General features: G+C 44.2%; 1 protein-coding gene across 1 annotated transcript; it reads right to left on the minus strand.

Moving 5' to 3' along the window:
• Window positions 1-7,607: 7,607 nt before the first annotated feature.
• LOC141710929 (uncharacterized) lies at window positions 7,608-8,384 on the minus strand. The gene is made up of 2 exons (XM_074513421.1): window positions 8,342-8,384; window positions 7,608-8,260 (listed from the first exon to the last, which is right to left on the minus strand). Exons 1-2 carry the CDS (start codon window positions 8,363-8,365, stop codon window positions 7,709-7,711), a joined length of 576 nt encoding a protein of 191 aa, XP_074369522.1. The 5' UTR covers window positions 8,366-8,384; the 3' UTR covers window positions 7,608-7,708.
• Window positions 8,385-8,676: the final 292 nt, after the last annotated feature.

The following is an 8,676-nucleotide window of genomic DNA, read 5'->3' on the forward strand; positions in this document are numbered from 1 at the left end:
TTACCATGTTAAAAGTAATAAATCAAAACAAAAGCAAGCAACCAAGCAAAACAAATCACAAAATCACAAAAACACAAAGTTGACTTCATTTTCTTCAAGAAAGCTCTCGGCCTTTCTCTTTTTTTTCAAGAAGAAAAATCCAAAATCCAAGATCCAAGCCTTGTTAATTAGTGAGGTAATTAGTTACTCCCACTCACAAGGAAGGTATAATCTCTTAACCTAGATTTGTTATTGAATTTTAAGAGCTTAATATGAGTATTATAGTTCATAAGAGGCTTCATTGTTGTGTATGTAGAGATTAGTTGGTTTTGTGATGTTTTTGGAGTTATAAATCTTGGTTATTAGTTAAAGAACTTAAGAATAGTTTTAGTTCATATTTGAGATTAATATAAATTGGAAAAACTTGAGGTGTTGGGGCTGTTGTAGTGACTTATGAATGGCGTTTGGTTGTATGGTTGAATTGTGGTTGGTTTGTGGTTGAATTGGAGTAGGATAAAAATTGGTAATCGCGTAAACATAGCCGTTGTAATGTCCGATTTACTTTAGACTGTTTTGTTCATAACATCAGGACCCTAGAACTCACTGTTAGGTTTTGACCATTGCCATTATTAGATAGTTCATGTTACGAGCTTCGTTTTGATATGTGGTTCGTTTGAATCCGATATACGGTTTAGGAGAAACGACCGTTTTAAGTAACGGCGTTTCGCGAACTGATATACGGTTTAGGTTAAAGACCTTAAAGGACTAAATGGAGTATGAAACATTTATGTGAAGTGTATTATGCAGTTGGTAAGGCACTCGCGAAAGAATCGCCTTAAAACCCTTAATGGTTAATTTATTAAAAATGGTGGAGCTGAGGGTACCCGAGCGACTTAAGTGAATCGTTAAGCACAAAAGCGAATGTTAGGGTCTAATTGGTTAAAGTACAGATTCATAAGCGACTTTGGTTTAATTCCAACTTATATGTTGTTTATAGGTTACCAGACTCGTCCCAAGCCATTTATCACCCCCAGTCGGCCAGACAAGTTTTCTACCCGTTATACTATTGTTGTGATGTACATATGTATATGCATTATCTTGTGATAGATTATTGGTGGTGATAGGGATAAATAAATTATGATTGTATAATTAAATACTGCATTAATTGTACAAGCTGTGGGCTGCTAGGCCCAATAAAAAGATATATGATACTCAGACCAGAAAGGTTAAGCCTGATGGAATATAAAAGGCCCAAAAGTCCTAATTATTAATTAATTTCGTAATTAATTAATAAGGGAAAAATCAGCTATTGAGAAGAGTCCCGATAAGGATATAAATCCTTATAGATTAGCCTCAAGGGGACCTAAAAGGATAAGGAATCAGCTTCCTACTTCCTAGGACTCCTAAGTCTATCCTAATTCAGAGGCTTGTCCACCAAGTCTCCTATACCAAGTCCAATTCAAGGACTCCCACATCTATATAAGGGGCCTCACCCCACAAATCAGAACTATGTTTTTTGGCTTGATTCTCTAATTCACAGAGATACGTAGGCATCTCGTAAAGGCAGAATTAAGCTACGATACACGAGAGCAGCCATTAAAGGCCTTGAGCTCCCGAATCTTAGTAATAAATACAGCAAATAATAACCTTAGCTTTTTATCCATAACATTTGGCGCCGTCTGTGGGAAAGACTAACAACAACCATGGCGAGAACACGGAGAACAATTGGAGCTCTAGAGGAAGGAACACCATCAGAGACAACCCAGGTGATTTCATCAACCGTGGAGGTTCCTCCCCATTCAACTTATGCATCTACTCAGGAGGAAGCCCAGACAGGGGCAACTCAACCCCAGCTACAAGGGACAACTCCCCCGATTCAAGGTACGAATCCTCAAGTTCAACAAATACATATACCTGTGAATTCTCGACCCGTCGGGTATGAATATTCAACTATTGTTACTACTAACCCCCCTTATGGGATGCCCCTTCACCCTGAGGTTGGAGGAAGCGGATATGCTGGGCGAAGCGAAGCACGAGGGCGGTCGCCCCCCTATATACGAGGTTTGGGTCCTATCCCTGAGGATCGGGAATTTTCTGGTCCATACACTGAGAGAGACTCCGAATCTTCGGATGATGAAGTGGCCCCGAGAAGGAGGCATCCTGGAAAAGAGCCAATGGTCGATGGAAAGCAACGCCCCCAGAGCACCCCAGGGGCGAATCCCCAAGAAGTGCAGGAAAGGATCAGGGCTCATGAGGCTGAAATCCAAAGGCTGAGGCGTGATTTGGAGGCTCACCAGGCCACCAGACCCCAAATACCTCCTAGGGGGAGAAATCCTCCTCCTGTCATAGACCTGGATGGTCCGGTAAGAAGAAGGGCTGCTGTCCCAAGAACTGATCCAAGCAATCTCCTTCCCCTTAAAGATCCTGATGATCCAACTCCACCCTTCACAGAAGAGATAATGAATGCCCATATCTCGAGGAAATTCAAGATGCCCACTATCAAAGCCTATGATGGCACGGGAGATCCCGCTAATCATGTTAGGACATTCTCTAATGCACTGCTGCTGCAACCCGTGAATGATGCTATAAAGTGTCGGGCCTTCCCTCAAACCCTGTCGGGTATGGCTCAAAGATGGTACAGTCGCCTGCCCCCAAATTCTATTGGATCGTTTAGAGAATTAAGTCATGCTTTTATTAAGCAATTCATCAGTGGAAGAGTCCATGAGAAAAGTTCAGCATCTCTTATGAGTCTTGTGCAGGGAGCTAAGGAATCCTTGAGAGATTACCCGAATCATTTTACAAAGGAGGCTTTAAAAGTCCCAGACCTTGATGATAAGGTAGCCATGATAGCACTGCAACAAGGAACTAGGGATGAGTTTTTCAAGATGTCCTTGGCCAAACGTCCCCCTGAAAACATGTTGCAACTCCAAGAGAGGGCAGGGAAGTATATCAAGGTTGAAGAAAGCATGAGGAAGACCGTAGTGAGTAATGAGCCCACTGGAGGCAAGAAGCGAAAAACTGATCTGGAGTATATCGCTAAGGACAAATATCCTAGAACCGAACAAAACCCTGATTCAACCCCCAAGAAGGGAGGACCTGGGCAAAAGTTCACTGAATACGCTAAGCTGAGTGCTCCTAGAAGTCAGATTTTGATGGAGATTGAGAAAGATAGAGATATTCGCTGGCCTAAGCCCTTGGAGGCTGATCCCGCCAAGCTAGATAAGAGCAAGTATTGCAGGTTTCACAAGGATGTTGGCCATGACACCGATGAGTGTAGGCAATTGAAAGATGAAATTGAGTTTTTGATTCGAAAAGGAAGGTTGAACAAGTATACTGGAGATGGAGGGGACAGAAATAATAATGGAAGGAAGAACTTTGAAGATCGTAGGAGGGACCAAGATGATCAGGGGCGGAATCCCCAACCCAGAGGGCCGGTTATAAATGCGATTTTTGGAGGACCGCGACGCCCTCGAGGGCCAGTGATAAACACGATCTTTGGAGGTCCAACTGCTGCTGGATTGTCCAAAAATTCCAGAAAGGCATATACTAGGGAGGTTATGCATATTGTTGGAGAAGCCCCGAAGAGGGCCAGGACAGAAGTAACATTGGCTTTTGATGATTCTGACCTAGAGGGTGTGAAGTTTCCCCATGATGACCCGCTGGTCATAACACCGATAATAGGAAATAGCCCGGTTAAGAGGGTCCTTGTGGATAATGGTGCTTCTGTGGATATCTTGCTCCACGACACCTTTCTAAAAATGGGATATAACGACTCCCAGTTGACACCAACCGACATGCCGATATATGGATTTGCTGGAGTAGAATGTCCTGTGGAAGGGATAATCAAATTGCCAACCACCATAGGTACGGAACCAAAGCAAGCAACGCAGATGCTGGATTTTGTGGTGGTAAAGGCTAGTTCAACTTATAATGCTATCATGGGGAGAATAGGGATACATGCCTTCAAGGCAGTCCCCTCTTCCTACCATTCAGTCATGAAGTTTCCCACCCGAAACGGGATTGGAGAAGAGAGAGGAGATCAAAAAATGGCTAGAAGCTGTTATGTGGCCTCTTTGAGGGTAGATGGAGTCGGGGGCAGGTTCTTCCTATTGAAGATATGGATGTTCGAGAAAATGATGAGAATAGAGGAAGGCCAGCAGAAGAATTGGTTTCGGTTCCTTTAGACCCCGAGAATCCTGAGAGGATGACTTTCATTGGAGCCACATTAGAGGAGCCTCTTAGAGGGAAGTTAGTGAAATTTTTACAAGAAAATAGTGATGTGTTTGCATGGTCAGCAGCTGATATGCCAGGCATAGACCCGGAGTTAATTACTCACAAGCTAAACGTGGATCCAAGCCGGAAGACAGTGAAACAAAAGAAAAGAAATTTTGCCCCGGAAAGACAAGAGGCTATAAAACAGGAAGTAGAAAAGCTCTTAGAGGCTGGTTTCATTGAGGAGATTCAATTTTCGGAGTGGTTAGCAAACCCTGTAATGGTGAAGAAGGCTAATGGAAAGTGGAGGATGTGTATAGACTTCACTGATCTGAATGATGCATGCCCCAAAGACTGTTTCCCGCTGCCTAGAATTGATACTTTGATTGATGCCACTGCTGGACATGAGATGCTGAGTTTCATGGATGGATTTAGCGGATACAATCAGATCAAAATGTATAAGGATGACATTCCAAAGGTATCATTTATCACTGACTTTGGTGTTTATTGTTATCTTGTTATGGCGTTTGGTCTCAAGAATGCAGGAGCCACCTATCAGAGGTTGGTGAATAAAATTTTTAAGGATCTTATTGGGAAGACTATGGAAGTCTATGTTGATGACATGCTAGTCAAGAGTCTAGTAAAGACTGATCATATAACCCATTTGAGGGAAGCTTTTGAGGTCCTAAGGTACCACAAGATGATGTTGAATCCAACGAAGTGTGCTTTCGGAGTAGGATCTGGAAAATTCTTGGGATTGATGGTCTCAAAGAGGGGAATTGAGTCCAACCCCGATAAAATAAAGGCAATCTTGGATATGGAACCACCAAAAACTGTCAAGGATGTACAGAAGCTCACAGGAAGGGTTGCGGCGCTAGGACGATTCATCTCCAAGTCAGGAGACAAGTGCTTGTCATTCTTCAAGTCATTAAAGAACATTAAAGACTTTGTATGGAGTGAGGAAAATCAGAAGGCATTTGAAGAGTTAAAGAAGTATATGGGCCAGGCCCCGTTGTTGGCCAAGCCAGTTCTGAGTGAAGTTTTATTCTTGTACTTGGCTGTTTCAGAGAGCGCCTTGAGCGCGGTGTTGGTTAAGGAGGAACTGAAAGTCCAGAAACCCGTATACTATGTCAGCAAAATCTTGCATGGTGCAGAGTTGAATTATTCAACTATTGAGAAATTCGCTTTAGCCTTGGGAATGGCTTCAAGAAAGCTGCGTCCTTATTTTCAAGCTCACCAGATTGAAGTGCTAACAAATCAGCCACTGAGAAACATCATTCACAGTCCCAAGGCAAGTGGGAGACTGATTAAGTGGGCAATAGAGTTGGGAGAGTTCGATCTCAAGTATAAGCCACGTACGGCCATAAAAGCCCAGGCACTAGCTGACTTCGTGGTGGAATGTACCATACCCAACCAAGAAGTCGGGGGGCAGGAAGATACCATACCTCAAGACAAGGGAGTCGACAATGGGGACAAGGAGAAAGAATATTGGGTTCTCTATTTTGATGGAGCATCAAAAACAAATTCCAGTGGAGCAGGGTTGATTTTGCAAAGCCCTGATGGATTCTTAATTGAGTATGCTATGAAGCTAGACTTCCCAACCACAAATAATGAGGCAGAATATGAAGCCCTGATTGCTGGCCTTGGTCTAGCTGGGACACTTAGAGTAAAAAACTTAAAGGTCCGTGGAGACTCGAAGCTGATCATATCCCAGGTAAAGGGAGAATTTGAGGCAAGGGATGATACGATGGCTGAGTATGTTCGCCTAGTAAGGGCTGTGATGACCCAATTTAATGAATGCCATGTTGAACACATTCCAAGGGAAGAAAATGCTAAAGCAGATGCGCTATCAAAGTTTGCTTCATCAGAGATTGAAGAAAGTTCAGGAAGTGTGTACTTCCGTGTTTTGAAGACACGAAGCATAGATGTTAAGCTTGTGGCTCCCATAGGCTTGGGGACGTCATGGATTGATCCCATCAAGGCTCATATTCAGACCGGTTGGTTGCCAAGTGATGCAACTGAGGCACGGAAGTTAACTATTCGAGCACTAAGGTACTCCTTGATAGATGGAATTCTGTATAAGAGATCTTTCGTGGTTCCTTACTTGAGGTGTCTCAGGCCCGAAAAGGCACGCTTGGCTCTTGAGGAAGTGCATGAAGGTATTTGTGGGCAACACTTGGGGGGTAGGGCCTTGGCTCATAAGATAACCCGTTTAGGCTTCTATTGGCCAGAAATGATGGCTGATGCCAAAGAATATGTGAAGAAGTGTGATCGCTGTCAGAAGCATGCACCAGTTATTAGACAACCCCCCGAGATGCTGACCTCTATCAACTCGCCTATTCCCTTTGCCATGTGGGGGATGGATATTCTAGGGCCTTTTCCTATGGCCACGGCACAAAGGAAATTTCTGATTGTAGCCATTGATTATTTCACCAAGTGGATCGAAGCCAAACCCTTGTCCAAAATCACAACTAAGCAGGTTGCACAATTCCTGTGGGAAAACATTATGTGCCGATATGGAATTCCCCGTATCCTCATCACTGACAATGGAGCACAATTCAACAATGAGGAATTCAAGAAGTATTGTGAAGAAAATGAAATTGAATTACGATTCACCTCTGTGGCTCACCCGCAAGCCAATGGGCAAGCAGAGGTAGCAAATCGGATAATCCTGGATGGACTAAAGAAGAGGATCGAGAAGTCAAGAAATAATTGGGTGGATGAGATACTTCCCATATTATGGGCCTATAGGACTACCTGTAGAGTCACGACATGAGCAACTCCTTTCATGTTGGCATATGGGGCAGAAGCAGTAGTTCTCGTGGAGATATCACATTCCTCTCCAAGGATTCAGGCTTTCAACGCAGAAGAAAATGAGGAAGGGCAGAGGTTAGCCCTGGATCTGATCGATGAAGTGCGAGATAAGGCACATGCAAAGATAATAGAATATCAGAAAAAGGCTTCATTCTACTACAACCTAAGGGTTAAAGAAAGGTTTTTTAAACAAGGCGATCTAGTCTTGAGGAAGATAGAAGCTTCTGGTGTAGGACAAAAAGGGAAGCTTGCCCCGAATTGGGAAGGGCCGTACAGAGTCAAGAGTGTTCAAGGTAGAGGAACCTACAAGCTAGAGACTATGGATGGATTTGAAGTCCCGAGAACTTGGCATGCACAAAACCTGAAGGTTTACTATGTGTAGGGCAGCCGGATACGATTCTCACTCGTCAGGATGGCGAGTAGGTTGAAAAGCACCTTGAAGCTTTGCTTGCTTAGGATTTATATGTTTTAGTTTTATTACGAAGTTTATTATTACTTGTGTAAGGGACGAATCCCAGACAATTTTACGAAATTCATGAGTTCTTCAAAGTATGTTTGTGGCCTAACAAATAAAAATCAAATGCATGGATGCAAGCATAGAAGGTGATAAATGAAATAGATCTGATAGATATTACAAAAATTCGATAAATAAAGTCTCGAAAATAGGATAAAAAACAACAAGCCACGCAGGGCTGAAAAAGCTCTAAGGAGCTGAAGTACCCTCGGCATCCATATCATCGTCCTCTCCGCTCTCGCTGGATGTCTCTGTCGTCTCGGAGGAGGAGGAAGAGCTATCGTCCTCAGCTGGTCTGGAAGAAGACTCGGGAGGAGGAAGGAGTGGATCCTGAGAAACATGATCCGAGACAACTACTCGGGTACGAAACCTCTGTAGCAAAGCCTCGTCATCAGGGCAGACATAGTCCGTCGGGTTAATATCAGGACAAGCCTCGTTCACGGTCCCAAGGGCCGTGTCCCAACCAGTCCTAAAAAAACCGGGAAAGACTGAATCATCCCTAATCCTCATGGATTGGGCAAACTCCTCCGAGTCCAGATAGTTGTCTATAGCTTTATCCTTCTCCGCCCGAAGTACCACTAGCTCGGCGTTGGACTCTCCGAGTTCTTCTTCCTTGCGCTTGAGCTTCTTCTCCAGGGTAGCATACTTCTTCTGTTGCCTCCTGAGGGCATTGTCGGCCTTATCAGAAGCCCGCTTCCATGACTCGGCTTGCCTCACGGCGCCTTGAAAATAGGCGTTAGACTGAAACAAAGCAATCAATGAAGTATAAGGCAAGAAAATGCTACAAGAATGAAAGATAAATTTAAAAGAGAGAAGGCATACCGAAGCCAGAGATTGGGCTCCCATGTGCTTAATCCTCTCAAGGTCAGGGGTGGCCACCACATCAGTAAAGTCCTTTGGAGTCACGCTATGGTAGGACCAATCCCAAGCATGTTTCGTGGAACCAACCACGGTGTCCCCTCGGCGGAATCCCCAGAGAGGCTGGAAGGCGCCTGTGGCAGTAGCAGTAGGGGCAGCAGCAGTGATAGGAGCACTATGGCCCCCAACTCTTTCAGTTGAAGCCTCCCCCATAGGCTCTTTCTGCTTTCTCAAGAAGATAGGCTCGGTCGCCTTTCCCCGGGTGTCAAGGCCTGCGAGCCGAGCTTTCTTCATCCTAG

Source organism: Apium graveolens, chromosome 3 (assembly GCF_009905375.1).
Source record: "Apium graveolens cultivar Ventura chromosome 3, ASM990537v1, whole genome shotgun sequence".
Taxonomy (NCBI): domain Eukaryota; kingdom Viridiplantae; phylum Streptophyta; class Magnoliopsida; order Apiales; family Apiaceae; genus Apium; species Apium graveolens.